The following is an 18,557-nucleotide window of genomic DNA, read 5'->3' as shown; positions in this document are numbered from 1 at the left end:
CAACATGGCTTTTCTTATGTGACACAGAGTGTTGGACTGGAGGGGCCACTGGCCTCATCCAACATGGCTTCTCTTATGTTCTTATGTGACACAGAGTGTTGGACTGGAGGGGCCACTGGCCTCATCCAACATGGCTTCTCTTATGTTCTTCTGTGACACAGAGTGTTGGACTGGATGGGCCATTGGCCTGATCCAACATGGCTTCTCTTATGTTCTTATGTGACACAGAGTGTTGGACTGGAGGGGCCACTGGCCTCATCCAACATGGCTTCTCTTATGTTCTTCTGTGACACAGAGTGTTGGACTGGAGGGGCCACTGGCCTCATCCAACATGGCTTCTCTTATGTTCTTCTGTGACACAGAGTGTTGGACTGGATGGGCCATTGGCCTGATCCAGCATGGCTTCTCTTATGTTCTTATGTGACACAGAGTGTTGGGCCACTGGCCTGATCCAACATGGCTTCTCTTATGTTCTTATGTGACACAGAGTGTTGGACTGGAGGGGCCACTGGCCTCATCCAACATGGCTTCTCTTATGTTCTTCTGTGACACAGAGTGTTGGACTGGATGGGCCATTGGCCTGATCCAGCATGGCTTCTCTTATGTTCTTATGTGACACAGAGTGTTGGGCCACTGGCCTGATCCAACATGGCTTCTCTTATGTTCTTATGTGACACAGAGTGTTGGGCCACTGGCCTGATCCAGCATGGCTTCTCTTATGTTCTTATGTGACACAGAGTGTTGGGCCACTGGCCTGATCCAACATGGCTTCTCTTATGTTCTTATGTGACACAGAGTGTTGGGCTGGATGGGCCACTGGCCCGATCCAACATGGCTTCTCTGATGTTCTTATGTGGGCACGGAGGCCCCCTTAGGTCTTCAAAGCTTGGAAAGAGTTTCTTCTGTGGCTGGCCTGCATGCAGGCACAGTCCCAATGTGGGGCTGCACCAAAGACGGGAGACGAGCAACCCTTCTTTCCCTGCCCTCCCCAAGCATCCACGGCCAGCCTGTGTGTGTACTGACCTGGCTGAGAGCTGGGCGGCATGGGGGCAGGCAGGGCACTGGGTAACAGACCTCCTGGCGGGAGAACGCTGCTCAGGTTTATGCCTGCCGGGCTGGGGCTAGAGCCACTCATCAGTGTCTGTGCTCCACTGCAGGAAAGGAAGGGGCAGACGTTACACTGGCGTGGCACTTGGCATGAAAGAGCAGAGTCTGCCACCCGGATCTTTGCTGAGCAAGCTCTCCAGGTGTTTTGCCTGTATTATTACACAACTTGTCGCTGCCTGATTTGGAGGCCTCTCTGTTCACCTAGAAACAGGCACAACCTCAGTCTGGCTACAGTAAACAGAGCAAGCGAACAGACAGCATTGCAGCTGCCTTTGGATATGGTCCTCCGGCCACGACAGAGCCATTTACCCCCCAAAATGGCTCCTCCACAGGTGGAAGAACGTTTAACCCAGGGGTGTCAAACATGCAGCCAGGGGGATGGATCAGGCCCCCAGAGGGCTCCTGTCAGGCCCACGAGCAAGTCCGCTTCCTTCTCCCTCTCGCTTACTTCCTTCTGAGTCGCAGCTTGCTGTGCCAGGCTTGCTCAATCGCACAGGGACTACAGAGAACAGCCTCTATATTTTCTCCATTGACTGAGTTTCCTCCTTTGAGGAGGAAGAAAGGAGAGGGTGAGCTTGCTTGGTCAGGTTCTCTCAATCGCACAGCGGAGCTACTGAGTCAAGCCTCTTTTCCTTCTATCTTTTCTCCTCTATCCCTTGGGGGAAAGAGCCAGAGCTTCTTTTGCCCAGTTCCCTCAATCCCATGGGAAAGATACAAAGAAAGCACCTGTGTGTCTATATCTCCGCTTCCTGCTTATCTCTCTACTTCCTGGCATTACATTTCACGGCACACATGGCCTGGCCCAACAGGGTCTCATTTACATCAGATCCGGTCCTCATAACGAATGAGTTTGACACCCCTGGTTTACCCCAGCTATGTGGGTCTTTCAGCAGAATCAAAGCCTGTAGCTAGCTTCACGATCCCAAGGCACCAGGTAAGTGGCTCCCGCACAGTTAGGGGAAATGTCTAAGCAATGCCTGAGAGAGACCGGGGAAGTATCCTTCGGGCTGTGGTACTCGCTCTGTTGCTCAGGGAGTGCCACGCCAGGCGATTCTCACCAATCCAACGAGCTAGGTGACCGCCGTGTGTCCTGAGGCCCACCAAACCCCCCCCCCCCCCGTTATATCGGTTATGCAAGTGCGTGTGAGGTGCCGTCAAGCGGCAGCCGGCTTAGGGGGGGGGGACCCCAGCCAGGGCTGTTCAAGGCAAGAGAGACTACGGGGCCACCGTAAGTCAGCAGCAACGTGACAGCTCTTTCCCTCGCCATCAATGAAGACGCAAAGCACAAAATCCTGTGATTCTGTTCACAATAAGGGGTTTAAATTAATGGCCAGGAAGGTGCTTGCTGGATATTAGGAAAAAAAAACACGTTTTTATGGTGAGAGCTGTTGAACAGTGGAATCAGCTACTGAGGGAGGTGCTGAGCTCCCCCTCGCCGGCAACCTTTAAGCAGCGGCGGGACAAACGCTTGCCGGGGATGTTTTAGACTGATCCTGCATGGAGCAGGGGGGTTGGACTAGAAGAAGAAGAAGAAGATATTGGATTTATATCCCGCCCTCCACTCCGAAGAGTCTCAGAGCGGCTCACAATCTCCTTTCCCTTCCTCCCCCACAACAGACACCCTGTGAGGTGGGTGGGGCTGGAGAGGGCTCTCCCAGCAGCTGCCCTTTCAAGGACAGAGTCTCAGAGCGGCTCACAATCTCCTTTACCTTCCTCCCCCACAACAGACACCCTGTGAGGTGGGTGGGGCTGGAGAGGGCTCTCCCAGAAGCTGCCCTTTCAAGGACAGAGTCTCAGAACGGCCTACAATCTCCTTTACCTTCTTCCGCCACAACAGTCACCCTGTGAGGTGGGTGGGGCTGGAGAGGGCTCTCACAGCGGCTGCCCTTTCAAGGACAACCTCTGCCAGAGCTATGGCTGACCCAAGGCCATGCCAGCAGGTGCAAGTGGAGGGGTGGGGAATCAAACCCGGTTCTCCCAGATAAGAGTCCAGACACTTAACCACTACACCAAACTGGCTCTAATTGGACTAGACGGCCCCTTCCAACTCCCGATTCTGTAGAAATGCCGTTGTCCACAGGCAAGTAGCACTGAAGGCCCAAAGGCCCTCCGTCCAATTATCTGCAGCAGCAGCATCGCCCAACCCCTCCGCGTGGTGCCTGTCCTCAGAGCAGCATCCTTAGAGGGCACAGCGACCGCAATGCTACGACACCCAAGAGGCAAACTAGCAAGACCCGCACGGAAGCCAACTTACCAGATGGAGTTGACTACATTGATGAAGTTAAGTCCTGCTGCGTTTGGCATGACCTGGTTGGAGGAGGTTCCTGCAGTAACGGACACTACCGTGGCGGAAAGAGGAATGGTCATTACAGGCAGTGCTCGGCTCAGAGCCCTTTGCTGCTGAGCAAACTGGGCAGAGGGGCGAAGCCTGAATCGTGGGGAGTTGGGGTGGCAGAAGGGGGAGGCAGAGTGGAGCTCTGAGCATCAGGAGGGTGTGGGGTCGATGAAGGGGTGTTGGTTGGAGGAGGAATAGATGGCTTAGGAGTTCCAGACCCTGCTCATTGGGAAAAATAAGAGGTGCTAGTTCATTAAAAAGGCCAGTCCTTTAATTAAATAAGGTTAATTAAATATTAACGTATACAAGCGCTTTCACACATGCTAAATAATGCAGTTTCAATCCACTTCAACGATCGTTTGCAAGTGGATTTTGAAAGTGCACTGTTGCAAAGTGCACTGAAAGTGGATTGAAAGCGTGTTATGTGAAAGTGCCCTTAAGTTCTGACAGTCTGCTCCAGATTAAAAGAAAAAACCAAAACCAACGAATGGCATGTGTTAATAGCCACTACTTCTGACAAACAAAAGGGTGCAGCAAATGGCACATAAAGCGCACTACAAAAGCTTAAAACGCTGTAATGCAATCCCAATTCAGTTCTATTCCACTAACGCATTCTAACTCTGATGTCATGGCTCCTCGCATGAAGGCTGATCTCTTTAACGAAGCTATTTTGCTTCTAGAAACCTTTTTGTTCAACGGGTCTAATGTATCATCTACACAACGGAGTAATACTAAAACGGAAAGGAAAAAACAGATTCCACAAAAACACAAACGGTGACCAAACTGGGTAAACAGTACAAATAGCTATCTATGGCAGGTTGTGACTTTGCCCAAGGGAGGGAGGGAGGGAGGAAGGAAGGAACATTGCTTGTGGTAGTAGTTAAATAATGTTATCTTCGCAATTTAATTTTTTTTACATGTATAATTTGTTGTATAGACACTGTACCAATAGAATGAAAAGAGCCCAAAATCTCTTGAGATGGTTTTGTTTTATGTTTTGAGGATTGTTTGGGATTTGTTTTTTTTTGGGGGGGGGGTTAGCTTTCATGTCCTGCAGAAAGAAAGGAAATAAATGTGAATGTACAGAACCCATGGGCACAGCCTTATTTACCACAGTTATCTGGGTGCAACAGATTTAAGCAATTCGTACCAGCAACATTTTAAAAAGAAGCCATCCCCTTTTGCTGATCAGACAGGGGGGAAAAAAAGATCAAAGCTTTGTTACAAGTTTTCTTTGTGCAAAACAAGAAGGCAGGAAAAAAAAATGAATCATCTAAAGAATTTAAAACTGTGCCACAGATACACCCCCAAGGCTACGCTGCACAGCAGACAGAAGGTCCGGGTTGGTGTTCTACTCACAGCTGACAAACTCTCCTCGTTTTACTCTCTCTCTTTACACATTTGCTCACATAAGACATACAAATACTCTGGCTCAAATCTACAATTGTTATTCCTGTGATTCTGCCCCAAACCCCATGTTGGCAGTCTCCTCCGCTCGGAAAACAATATTTAACGAATGTCACTGCTATAGCGAACTTATTGTCACGTATTTTTCTTTGGTCCTCAACAATGATTTGTAAAACAATGTCGGAGTGTTTTTAAAAAAATCCATTTATCGTTTATTGTTATTGCCACGTTGGGCCTGATCGTGTTATATACATACACAGAGATACAACTGCACCATATTTGACGACAACGAAAAAAGATTTAGCTGTTTTAAAAGCACGTAAATGAAACTCGGTCTTAAGTGGCAGCTTCGGTGGTGGGAAAGCGCTATGCTTTGGAAGCTTCTACAGGCAACGTGGATCATCAGGCTGTGTCAAAGAGAGACCAACGCTGATTGCATATAACGAATCAAAACGTATACACAAAGGGTGCATACAGATATGTTTAAACAGAAAAACAAATACAGTTACAGCAAACAAAGTACATACAGTCAACAGAGGCCTGGCCTGAAATGCCGCACAACTTCATCAACGTAGCATATGCTGGACCTTTAGGTTTCTCCAATCAGTCAGTTAGGAAGTTTAGCATAAGAACTCTGCCTATGAAGACTTAACGGAGAATTTAGGGCGGGACTCACTTTGTGAAGAGCTGGTGGGGGACAGGACTGCTGGTGAGAGCAGGCTCAACTGGTTCAGCTCCTGAGATGATTTCCGAGAGACGCCGGGAGGCTTGGAAGGAGGAGGAGGAGGAGTTGGGGATTTTAGGTGACCGCTTGACTGCTGTGGACTAAAAATATTACCTGAAAAAGCACAATTAAGCCACATTATGCTCCGTGGACCAACATCAGAAATGCTATTTCCCCTTCTAAGCGGGTTCTTCTAAAAACATGAGTGCAATGCAAGCAGTGAACATTGTCTCTAGCACCTACAGCAACCCTGAAATCAAAATTTGCCTGGATTTGCCCACAGTAAGGTCAGATGTGCCCCCAACCCAGCCCTTTCTGTGATAGGCTGCTCTCTCTATGGCCTCTCACTTTCCAGCGGGAAGAGCACCTGCCTCCCCTCTTCAGTAAAGGGCATCTGTGTGGCCTCTACATGGTCAAAGCACTGCGCGTAGGTGTCAGAGTGCTGGTGTCGGGGAACTGCTCCAAGAAAGGCCAGGTCACTAAGCCACCCACCACTGGACAGAACAGCGCAGAAAGAGTGACCAAGATAGATTGTCCATAGAAATTTAGAAGATGACATTGGATTTATATCTCGCCCTCCACTCCGAAGAGTCTCAGAGCGGCTCACAATCTCCTTTACCTTCCTCCCCCACAACAGACACCCTGTGAGGTGGGTGAGGCTGAGAGGGCTTTCACAGCAGCTGCCCTTTCAAGGACAGAGTCTCAGAGCGGCTCACAATCTCCTTTACCTTCCTCCCCCACAACAGATACCCTGTGAGGTGGGTGGGGCTGAGAGGGCTCTCACAGCAGCTGCCCTTTCAAGGACAGAGTCTCAGAGCGGCTCACATTCTCCTTTACCTTCCTCCCCCACAACAGACAACCTGTGAGGTGGGTGGGGCTGAGAGGGCTCTCACAGCAGCTGCCCTTTCAAGGACAGAGTCTCAGAGCGGCTCACAATCTCCTTTACCTTCCTCCCCCACAACAGATACCCTGTGAGGTGGGTGGGGCTGAGAGGGCTCTCACAGCAGCTGCCCTTTCAAGGACAGAGTCTCAGAGCGGCTCTCAATCTCCTTTACCTTCCTCCCCCACAACAGACATCCTGTGAGGTGGGTGGGGCTGGAGAGGGCTCTCACAGCAGCTGCCCTTTCAAGGACAGAGTCTTAGAGCGGCTCACAATCTCCTTTCCCTTCCTCCCCCACAACAGACACCCTGTGAGGTGGGTGGGGCTGGAGAGGGCTCTCCCAGCAGCTGCCCTTTCAAGGACAACCTCTGCCAGAGCTATGGCTGACCCAAGGCCATGCTAGCAGGTGCAAGTGGAGGAGGGGGGAATCAAACCCGGTTCTTCCAGATAAGAGTCTGCACACTTAACCACTACACCAAACTGGCTCTCTAAATTTATACTATAACGAATATTACCTACAAAGCCAAGCTTAGGAATCTCACCCCCCACCATAAACTCTACACCAGGGATCCCCAAAGTGGAGCCCAAAGGCACCGTGGCACCTGTCAACACCTTTGCTTATGCCCAAATGCTTCTGGAAAGTGGGCACAGTCGATTGGCTGGTTGCTTTGGCAGCAGCTGCTATTAGATCGCAAGACTACTGAATGTGTGACCGCAGGTAATCTGTGGCAGCCATTTTGTGGTTGGCTCTGACTTCTTCAGCAGCCAGTTTTGTCGCTGAGGAGACCGCCGCACTGTGTGAGAATCCCAAAGGTGCCCACAGGCTCAAAAGAGTCGGGGACCCCTACGCTACCCTCAAAATGACCGAGAAAATGCTTTAAACATTTACCTGAAGAGCTGCTTCCTGTAGCTGAAGGTAGTTTGATGGGAGGTGGTCGGTGTTTCACACCTTTGCCCAGCACTGAAGACTGAATATAAGGAGATATACTTTCTGGCTGCTAAACAAACAAAAACATACGGAAATGGGATTCAATAGGGATTTAATTTTAAGAATTTTCTGAATATCTGCATGGCTCAGGCCAGCCCAGTCTCCTCAGATGCTAAGCAGGGTGGACCCTGGTTTGTGTTTGGGTGGGAGACCCCCAAGGAAGTCCAGGGTTGCTACAGAAAGGCAGGCAATGGCCACCCGCCTCTGTTCCTCCTCCATTCCACCTCTGTTCCTACAGGTCTGCCATAAGTCAGCTGCCATTTGATAACCGAAAAGGGGGCCTTGCTGAAAACGGCCACAGAATGACTTCTGCCAATATCCCTAACTTGCAAAGTCATAAGAAACTCAGAGACGTTTGTTGGGAGCTAAACTGCCTCTGTGATTTTTGAAAGGAGTCTGCTTACAATTCCTCCGCAGACGGAACTAGAATCCCTCTTTTCTTGTAAATCCCAGCGGAGCTTTACATTGCCTAAGCATAATCCTATGGGCTTAGAAAAAAAAAAATGCAAGAAAATATTTTAAAGCGGTATATTCACGGTAAAAGGCATCTTGTTATACAGAGCTTCTGCCTGAACTGCTGAAGACATACTATTAAGGTTAAACACGAACCTTACACATCCCTGACATTTTGCGGTTGGATCTGCCTCCTGCGGCAGCCATTTTTGTGACGGACTCCACCTCCTGAGACGGCCATTTTGTGATTATGCCCACCACTGTATGTCAAAATTCCAAAGGTGATCAGAGGCTGAAAAAAGCTGGGGACGTCTTGCCTAGATTCTGGGGGACTCAAGAAAAGCCTTCGAGTACACTGCCACAGTCTCTGAACCGTGGAAGCACTTAGGTAAAGAAAACTTTTAAAAGTCTTCCCCTCCACACACCCCCCCCACACCATCTCCGGTGTCCACAGACTTTGTGGAATAAATGGGAGGAACATAGCAGAGAAGGAGAAAACATAATTCTGACAGAAGATCTTAAGACTGAATCCCTAAGAGAAAAGAGGGATTGAACCATGAAGGGACAAAGCTGCAGTAATCGTGTGGAATGGACAAAAGTTGAGTTGTTAAGTCACAATGAAAAAACCAAGGGCAGCTGTAATAAACATAGACCTTAAGTGGACTCTTGTGTGGTTAACTGCCATGTCAAACACTGTTTCCAAAGGTGTCCTCTCACATTATATAACGACTTACTTCAATTTCCTTCCCAGGAGAAAGCTGATTGAGATGGGCTGATCCGCCAAAATTATGAAACATCTTCACTGGACACTTAGCTTCATTCTGAACGAGCTCCTGGTACTGCCTGACCACCCTAGAACATAAAATTAACATTTGTTCGTGAGATCAGAGTAGTATGCATGTGTCACTCTCCGCATAACCTGCCTCACAGGGGGTTTTTTGTGAGGATAAAGCGGAAGAGGGGATAACACTGAACGCTGCTGTGGGCCCCACCAGGGAGAAAAGTGGGGTATAAATGAATTAAATAAAAATAGATTAGTGTGCACCTAGGTACCAAACCAAGAACGCAGAGGCTTTAAAAAATTATTTGGCTATTTGTTTCTTTTGGTCAACCTATTGTGGGACTGAAGTGAAGACTGCAGAAATTACACGAAAGGCTGATTATTACTTCATTATGCGCTTTTTCATATTTTACAGTCTGAAACACTCTTCTGGTTCAGCATCTAGGTGGGCAATTTAAGAAAGCAACAAAGGTGGGGTGGGGGGGCGGCTCAGGAAGACCTACAGATTATGGAAGCCCCCCCCCCCACATACATCCATAGTGTGTTTTCACATACCTTGCTGCAATTATTAAGGAAACAAAAGAAAACAAATGCCGGAATTTTGTTGGTAGCTAAATTTTGCACGAAACAGTTCTCGTAAAAACAGAGGAAATCTACAAGACCTGGCCAAAATCTTAAAGCTGCATGGATAAATTACCATGCTGATCCCAGAGGGGGGGAAAGGGGGAAATGCTACCTCATTGTGGAAGAACCTGAGCCCCCCCCCCCCCCAACCGTAACTGCATCAAAGTCATAAACCCAGGAACAAGGTCCACACTGGAGGAAAAGGGCATACAAGACCGGGGGCCACAGCATTAGACAACTGTGGAATCAGTGTTTAGATTGTCTACAGAGGTGGCAGTGGATGTGTTTTCCTGGCAACTGATTCTAGAGCACACCTTACTGGCATGGCAGCCAGAGTCAGAAGAAGAAGATGATATTGGATTTATATCCCGCCCTCCACTCCAAAGAGTCTCAGAGCGGCTCACAATCTCCTTTCCCTTCCTCCCCCACAACAGACACCCTGTGAGGTGGGCGGGGCTGGAGAGGGCTCTCACAGCAGCTGCCCTTTCAAGGACAGAGTCTCAGAGCGGCTCACAATCTCCTCTCCCTTCCTCCCCCACAACAGACACCCTGTGAGGTGGGTGGGGCTGGAGAGGGCTCTCACAGCAGCTGCCCTTTCAAGGACAGAGTCTCAGAACGGCCTACAATCTTCTTTCCCTTCCTCCCACACAACAGACACCCTGTGAAGCAGGTGGGGCTGAGAGGGCTCTCACAGCAGCTGCCCTTTCAAGGACAACCTCTGCCAGAGCTACGGCTGACCCAAGGCCATGCTAGCAGGTGCAAGTGGAGGAGTGGGGAATCAAACGCAGTTCTCCCAGATAAGAGTCCGCACACTTAACCACTACACCAAACTGGCTCTCCAGGGGAGACAATGGTCCCCTCAGGAGCCTAAGTGTGAGTTAAAGTTGGGCTGGGACAGGAAACGGGGCTGGCATGGAGAGCCAAGTGTAAGATCCAGAGGGAGGAAAAGCATCCACCTAGGAGCATCTCTCGGCACCAGAAGAAGCACGGAAAGACATCTAGTGCCAAATCTTTCTCCCCTTACCGAGCCCCTAACCAACTGGTTTGGGTGATTTTTAAGAGTCCCACCTGGAGGTATGAGAGTCCATACCCTACACATCTACCCTAGGCCAAGAAATGTTTAATATTTCCAAGCCCGTTGAGGGATCCAACATGCCTTGAGGCATAGGTGATCCAAACAAGACTATATATTAAGAATGATGAGATTCTGCCGATTACCCCCAGCACGCGTACTTGTAAAATAACGAGCAATTAACTGGGCAGGAATTATGTAATTTGATGACACGCTGCCTTGACTTCTTAGAGCAGGGGTGTCAAACGTTCAGCCCATGGGCCTGACCTAGCCCCACAGGGCTTTTATGTGGCCTGCAAGCAACTGGCTGTTATCTGCTTCCTTCTCCCTCTCTCCCGGCTCCTTCATCGCAGCTTGCTTTGCCAGTGCTTTCTGCAGTTCTCTCGCGCGATTGAGCAGCCAAGCAAAGTAGCCTCTTGCTCTTTCCCGCTTCCTCCCCAAGCGGGGAGGAGGGAGAAGGCGCCACAGCCAAAGTGACATTCATGTCAGATCTGCCCCTCGTAACAAATGCATTCAATACCTCTACAACAGACAACGTATTAACGAAGCTGGAAAGCACACACAAGCGCCTGTATGCACAGCTGTGCATTATATCATGTCCCCCCCCTCCTCTCCCAAAAGTCCAAATGCAAAGAACCGAGTAATTCTGTTCAAACACTTACCTTTCTGCTTCTGACTTGGAGCCGATGAGAAAACTACAAGAAAACACACGACACAGGCCAATGAAGGAGAGGCCGCATAATCGTATGGGATTATGAGGCTGCTTCTAAATAACTTCAGTAAGCGTGTTAAGATACATACAATCAGTGGCACTGGACGTTGTGGCTATCTAACACGACAGACATACGGAATCGCAACACTCCGAACCTCCACGCTGAGAGGCAATCCGCCCCTGAATCCGAGAGGCAGCACCAGGGGGAGGAGGGCCTTGGTGTTTAGGACTGTTGTTGGCTCTCCAGAGGAACTGGTTTGGTCACTGTCTGAGACAGAGTGCTGGACGACAACTTTTCTGGATAGCCTACCAAGCTGCTTGTACGTGCATTGCCAACCCTCTGGACCTTGTTGCCTGAACCCCAGACTTGCTTTTGGACTTTGCCTCTGGGCTTCATTGAACATATGAAGCTGCCTTATACTGAATCAGACCTTTGGTCCATCAACGTCAGTCTTCTCAGACTGGCAGTGGCTCTCCAGGGTCTCAAGCTGAGGTTTTTCACACCTATTTGCCTGGACCCTTTTTAGTCAGAGATGCTGGGGATTGAACCTTGGACCTTCTGCTTATGAAGAAGATGCTCTACCACTGAGCCACCGTTTCTCCCCATGAATATATGAAGCTGCCTATACTGAATCAGACTCTTGGTCCATCAAAGTCAGTATTGTCTTCCTAGACTGGCAGCGGCTCTCCAGGGTCTCAAGCTGAGGTTTTTCACACCTATTTGCCTGGACCCTTTTTTGGAGATGCCGGGGATTGAACCTGGGCCCTTCTGCTTCCCAAGCAGATGCTCTACCACGGAGCCACCGTCCCTCGCCTCTGAAGATGGTCGTTCCCTTTATCAGTCACCATGGCTAGCAGACGTCTCCTCCCCACATCTGTCTAACCTCTAAGCCCCCTCTGCCTCTTGCACCCCCAAGATCTGCCACACCAAAAATCATTCTCTGCAGCTGAAGATGAATGCCACTTACTGGGATGGAGCCGCTTGACTGTCGCTATCTTCGTCGCCTTTGATCATCTGTATTTTGCCATAGTACAGGGGATTTCCCAGGGACTGAAAGATGGTCAGCTTTGTCTTCTGAAGCTGACTGCCAACTTCACATTCAAAGACATAATCGTCCTTTATCTCCTGTTGAAGGGAAAATGTTTCTTTAAGCAACTGATCTCCAAACATGGAGGGGGGGGCAGGGCCAGCAAAGTCCTTGACTGTTCCTCAGTCGGCCACACCAAAGCCACAGCCCTGTACAAGCTTCTGGTTGCGACTGCAGCTGCCTTCGTAGGCAGGGGACATTCACAGGGACAGCTACTGAAAAACCTTGATTTGCTTTTTCTGCTGCTTTCATTCACCTGGCAGACGAAGGCAAAACAAGGAGAGAAGAACACATACGTCCCACTTGCCACAGGAGGAGGTGGCGGCTACAAGCACAGCCAGCTTCAAGAGGGGATTGGGTAAAAATATGGCACAGAGGTCCATCAGTGGCTATTAGCCACAGTGTGTAGGTAGATAGATATAATTTTTTTTTGGCCACTGTGTGACACAGTGTTGGACTGGATGGGTCATTGGCCTGATCCAACATGGCTTCTCTTATGTCCTTCTGTGACACAGAGTGTTGGACTGGATGGCCCACTGGCCTGATCCAACAGGGCTTCTCTTATGTCCTTCTGTGACACAGAGTGTTGGACTGGAGGGGCCATTGGCCTGATCCAACAGGGCTTCTCTTATGTCCTTCTGTGACACAGAGTGTTGGACTGGAGGGGCCACTGGCCTGATCCAACAGGGCTTCTCTTATGTTCTTGTGTGACACAGAGTGTTGGACTGGATGGGCCATTGGCCTGATCCAACAGGGCTTCTCTTAGGTGACACAGAGTGTTGGACTGGAGGGGCCGCTGGCCTGATCCAACAGGGCTTCTCTTATGTTCTTATGTTCACTTCTCCTAGTCTGCTAATAAGTTCTTGTGATCCTGTATATATGAACGGCAGAACTGCCCGTTCTCCAAGTTTTTCACACGAAAGAAAGCTGGGAGGCAAAGCACCCTAATTTCCCTCAAGGGTTAACATGATGATTTGAGAGCCAAGTGCATTAGGCAGGTGTTTGTGATTTGGGACTTCCTGTAGATACCACCTTGATCTCTCTCAAGGCAGGACTCAGGAATGTGGAAATTGGTTAATTATGAAAACCTCTGCAACCAGATGGGAAGGGTGAATTAGAAGCTGATGTTAACATCTTCTCAAAAGTTCCATCAAAAGAGATTCCTGATTGGATCCAAGAGATCACCTGGCGCCAGAGGGCAAAATGCTATAATAAGGGTACACGCCAGAGGGAAGGCATAATAATTATACTAGTGGGGTATTGCTCTGATATATCATGCTTCATCGTGACGGACTGCAGCATATAGAATACGTGTAGACTGCCGCTTGGATTTTATGCTGCAAGAAGATTTGCCGCCTAATATCAGGAATCTAATGTTTTAGAACCGTTCTTTCATTTCTCCGCTGCTAAGCTATGGAAATCGTACCGCATAGTAAAATCTTTCAAAATTCTTTAATAAACCTTCATATACATTTAAAAGATCTGCTTTATCTGTGTGCATTTAACCTCGAGGTCCCGCAGGACGGGGTATCGCTCAAGGGACAAAAAGCAGTGGCTTGAGGGGATCCAGCCTTGGGTTCTGACATAAGTTCTACTGACATTAGCAGGGCAAATGTGCCATGGGGCTGCAGCAGACAGGAGGGGTGTTACGTCTTGAAACATTCCTGTAGCTGTATGTTACATGACTGTTATGTGAACACTGCTCACGTGACTACGTTGAGCGAAACAGTCTGGGTACTTTCCGAAACAATCCATTTTTTGAGAAGCGTGCACATGGTAGTCTGAGAGACTTCCTGTCACCTGCATCAAGGTGGGGGGGTGGGGGAAAGCAGCAAGAGAAGAAACTGGGTCTTCTTTCTCTTACTTTAACACTGACCCACAGCTCCCCTGCCCCCAGCTGCTATTACACCATCCCTGAGGATGCCCTCCCACATGTATGTCCATCAGGAGGAAGACAACTGTTATCAGGATCTGTCTGCTCCCTTCTACATGACCCAAGAGAGAGGAGCAACCATTGGTACTTTCCATGAGGGGTCATTCTCTTCTGAGGAAAGGATTACATACAGTGCTGACGGCTCTTACTAAACCGCCCTTTGAGCTTCTCAGAAAAGTTTACTTGAAGTGGAAATCTTAGGTGTTTCCCACTGTCTTATCAGGGAGGCAGGAAGTAAACTTTCTTCCTGTGGTATGGAAACGCCCACTCTTCAGTTCTGAACACTCCGAGAAGCAGTCTAATAATTCAACCTTACTCTTTGAACTAGAACCATAGGAATCCCCTAATAGAAAACAATGTAAACATTAACATCTGAATGAACATTAATACAGTGCGCAGCCAGGACAGAAAAGGTAGAAGAGATGAACGGTAGGAGATAAGATAGCAATGCAGTTGGGAGGGCAAGATGTCCTCCTTACCTCAGAGGAGAATGACTCCCTCATGGTAAATACCAATAGTCGTTCTCCCTCTGAGGTGAAGGACACCTTCAGAGCTCCCAGAGCAGTTGTTTATTTTCTGGGTGGGATGTTGCTATCTTCTGGTACCAAGTGCTGCACAACTCTTCTACCGAATACTGTATCTGCCGAAGTGTGAGTGTTCAACTTGTAATGTTGCACAAAAGCTGAGATGGATGACGAGGTAGCTACCTTGCAAACTTCTTCAACAGAGGCATGATGGCCAAATGCTGCATTCATGGCCACACCCCAGACAGAGTGCGCTGTGATACCCTTGCGAACCTCCAGACTGAGATTTGTATGCTTCTGCAATGCACTGCCTGAGGACATAGCTGATGGATGACCATGACATTTTCATCCCTACCTTTGGAGGTGTGATACTGACAAACAGTGACTCGGATCTTCAGAAGGACTTGGTATGAGCCAGATAAATTTTGAGTGCTCATGGTATGCCACAACTTCTTTGGGATGCCTTGGGTCAGGACAGAAGAAAAGTAGAGACCTGTGGAAACTAGACACAACCTTGGGTTGGAAAGCTGGGTCCGTGCAAAGTATGACTTAAGAACATAAGAACATTACAGAAGCCATGTTGGATCAGGCCAATGGCCCATCCAGTCCAACATTGTGTGTCACACAGTGGCCAAAAAACCCTAGTGCCATCAGGAGGTCCATCAGTGGGGTCAGGACATTAGAAGCCCTCCCACTGTTGCCCTTCCCAAGCACCAAGAATACAGAGCATCACTGCCCCAGACAGAGAGTTCCATCAATTCCCTTTGTGTGTAAGATACACTGCTCCCTTTTGACTGACAGAGCGCTCAGCTCTGATACTTGCCTTGCAGAGATGACGGCTACCAGAAAGATCATCCTGAGGCAAAACCACTTCAAGGAAACTTCTGAGAGGCTCAAAGGGCAGTTTAGTCAGAGCCGTCAGCACTGTATGTAACCTCCAGGTTAGAAACCTGTGAATTGGGGGTGGTCATCTGAGAAAATGATGAATGTGAGGATGTCCATGGCTAACACCAGAAAGATACCTGAGTTCAAGGCCGTGACTTGTCTCCTTGGCGTCGCAGCTTCCAGTCCAGATTTGAGACGTCTTGAACGAACATGATGAACTGAGGGCTCTAAGGAAGAAACTCTTTATTTTACACCACCTGCAGAAGGCCTTCCGTGATGTATCGTTGATCCTTGTGGGGGAATCTTTTCTGGAAGCCTGGAAGAAATCCGTCACTTCTGAGGAGTAACCCAAGTTCAGGAACAATTGCCACTCAAGTGCCACATGGCCAGCTTCAGCCATTCCAGTTGAGGATGCCGGATGAGTCTCTGTAGTAGCATGTCATGGGAGACCTCTAGATATAGTGGTGTGGATACTGTCAGGTGCCAAGGCCACCACGGGGCCACCAGAATGACTTCTGTCTCAGTTGCCTGATCCGATGCAGAAGTTTTGGAAGGACAAGAATTGGAGGAAAAGCATACAGCACTTGCACGTCAGGGCGTCCACTGCTTCCATTCAAAGCTGGAAGAATCTGGAGTAAAATCTGGGTAGTTGATTATTCATATGAGTCACAAATAGATCAACAGCAATCTGAAGTGATGCACCATCTGATGAAAGAGCCTCATGTGCAGAACTCATTTCCTCAGCTGAATGATCTGTCAACTGAGCTGGTCTGCTTGCATGTTGCCTGAGCCTTTTCTGTGTTTGGCCCTGATGGATGCCAGTCGAGACTCTGCCCAAGCGAACAGCCTGTTCACTTCCTTCAGGAGGGTGGTGGATTTGGAGCCCCCTTGGTTGTTCAGGTAAGTCTTTGCCACAATGCCGTTGGTGGATATAAGAACATGGTGACCCTACAAGTGCTCTGCATAGTGGGCTAGAGCCAGGCGAATGGCCCTCTGTTCCAAAACAGTGATTGGCAGTAGCGTTTCAGATTGAGTCCAGAAGCCTTGAGTCGGTCAGCTGTTGAGTGTTGCTCCCCATCCTGATGGACTGGCGTCCGTGAAGAGCTGGACTTCATTGGTGTGGTAGAAGGACTTCCCCTGATGAAGGTTGCTGTCCTTGGTCCACCAGCTTAGGGTAATATGGACTGATAAGGGAACTTTGACTGATACATCTCACTTCTCCATGATGTGGAATTGATAAGGGTGAAGGAGGAGATGAAGGGGTCTGATGCATAGCCAACTCCACTGGACTGCATCCAGGTTTGATATAAGTATCCCCATCAACTTGGCTAGTGTGATGAACATATGAAGCTGCCTTCTACTGAATCAGACCCCCCTGGGTCCATCAACGTCAGTCTTGTCTTCTCAGACTGGCAGTAGCTCTCCAGGGTCTCAAGCTGAGGTTTTTCACACCTATTTGCCTGGACCCTTTTTAGTTGGAGATGCCGGGGATTGAACCTGGGACCTTCTGCTTTCCAAGCAGATGCTCTACCATTGAGCCACCGTCCCTCCCTAACATATGAAGCTGCCTTCTACTGAATCAGACCCCCCTGGGTCCATCAAAGTCAGTATTGTCCACTCAGACTGGCAGCGGCTCTCCAGGGTCTCAAGCTGAGGTTTTTCACACCTATTTGCCTGGACCCTTTTTAGTTGGAGATGCCGGGGATTGAACCTGGGACCTTCTGCTTCCCAAGCAGATGCTCTACCATTGAGCCACCATCCCTCCCTAACATATGAAGCTGCCTTCTACTGAATCAGACCCCCCGGGTCCATCAAAGTCAGTCTTGTCTTCTCAGACTGGCAGCGGCTCTCCAGGGTCTCAAGCTGAGGTTTTTCACGTCTATTTGCCTGGACCCTTTTTAGTTGGAGATGCCGGGGATTGAACCTGGGACCTTCTGCTTCCCAAGCAGATGCTCTACCATTGAGCCACCGTCCCTCCCTAACATATGAAGCTGCCTTCTACTGAATCAGACCCCCCGGGTCCATCAAAGTCAGTATTGTCTACTCAGACTGGCAGGGTCTCAAGCTGAGGTTTTTCACACCTATTTGCTTTGACCCTTTTTTGGAGATGCCAGGTATTGAACCTGGGACCTTCTGCTTCCCAAGCTGATGCTCTACCATTGAGCCACCGTCCCTCCCTAACATATGAAGCTGCCTTCTACTGAATCAGACCCCCCTGGGTCCATCAAAGTCAGTCTTGTCTACTCAGACTGGTAGCAGCTCTCCAGGGTCTCAAGCTGAGGTTTTTCACGTCTATTTGCCTGGACCTTTTTTTAGTGCAGATGCCAGGGATTGAACCTGGGACCTTCTGCTTCCCAAGCAGATGCTCTACCACTGAGCCACCATCCCTCCCCAAAATGATTGCTTGGTCTTCTGCATCTTGTCCTCCAGGAGGAACAGAGTGCTCTTCTTGGTGTTGGGTTATCCTGAGATGCTCTAACCTCTGGGGCTTTTGTCCATGTTGATAAGGAACCCATGGCACTGAAGGTAGAGGACAGTCTGCTGTATGTCTGTCAGGGCTTCTTCCTTAGACACAGATTGAATCAGAACGTCATCCAGTGTGAATGCGGATGAATGTCCTGTTGGCATAGGTGGGCTACAGAGTTGACAAGCACCTTGGTAAATACTCTTGGTGCTGTGGACAGCCTGAACAGTAGAGCCCTGAACCGAAAGTGGGAGTGGCCCACACAAAATCTGAGGAACCTCTGATGGGATGAGAGAATCAGAATACGGAGGCAGGTAAAAGGAAACATCTCATTTTCTGTGCAGTCCAAGTGGCAAGAGAAGTGCTCTGTTTCTCCCCCTCTGCCCCAGACTGAGAGTTTGGGCCACAGAGGACAGAGCGATCCTTTCTTTGTTCAGCAGCCCAAAATGGCAACTAGAACTGGGGAGGAGGAGGATTAGTTCGGCCTCTTATCACCCTGCCTTGTATTTCAGCAGGTATGGAATGCTGCAAAGGTTTCAGAGTGGGTGATTTAAAAATCCAAGGCCAGCTCCTGATTCCT

General features: G+C 49.1%; 1 protein-coding gene across 1 annotated transcript in view; it reads right to left on the bottom strand.

Annotated features, from left to right (window-relative positions):
* The window catches only part of SUPT20H (SPT20 homolog, SAGA complex component), a 54,023-nt gene that overhangs the window by 11,155 nt on the left and 24,311 nt on the right, over positions 1 to 18,557 (bottom strand). The window contains exons 13-19 of the mRNA XM_060236299.1: positions 12,052 to 12,209; positions 11,034 to 11,066; positions 8,629 to 8,746; positions 7,343 to 7,451; positions 5,526 to 5,687; positions 3,362 to 3,446; positions 1,024 to 1,151 (exon numbers count right to left, since the gene is read on the bottom strand). Of these exons, the coding sequence (XP_060092282.1) occupies positions 1,024 to 1,151; positions 3,362 to 3,446; positions 5,526 to 5,687; positions 7,343 to 7,451; positions 8,629 to 8,746; positions 11,034 to 11,066; positions 12,052 to 12,209 (793 nt within the window). The remainder of the gene's footprint in view (positions 1 to 1,023; positions 1,152 to 3,361; positions 3,447 to 5,525; positions 5,688 to 7,342; positions 7,452 to 8,628; positions 8,747 to 11,033; positions 11,067 to 12,051; positions 12,210 to 18,557) is intronic.

This window comes from Heteronotia binoei, chromosome 4 (assembly GCF_032191835.1).
Source record: "Heteronotia binoei isolate CCM8104 ecotype False Entrance Well chromosome 4, APGP_CSIRO_Hbin_v1, whole genome shotgun sequence".
NCBI classification, from domain to species: domain Eukaryota; kingdom Metazoa; phylum Chordata; class Lepidosauria; order Squamata; family Gekkonidae; genus Heteronotia; species Heteronotia binoei.
The sequence above is the reverse complement of the archived record's forward strand: the minus strand, read 5'-3'. Positions and strand labels throughout refer to the sequence as shown.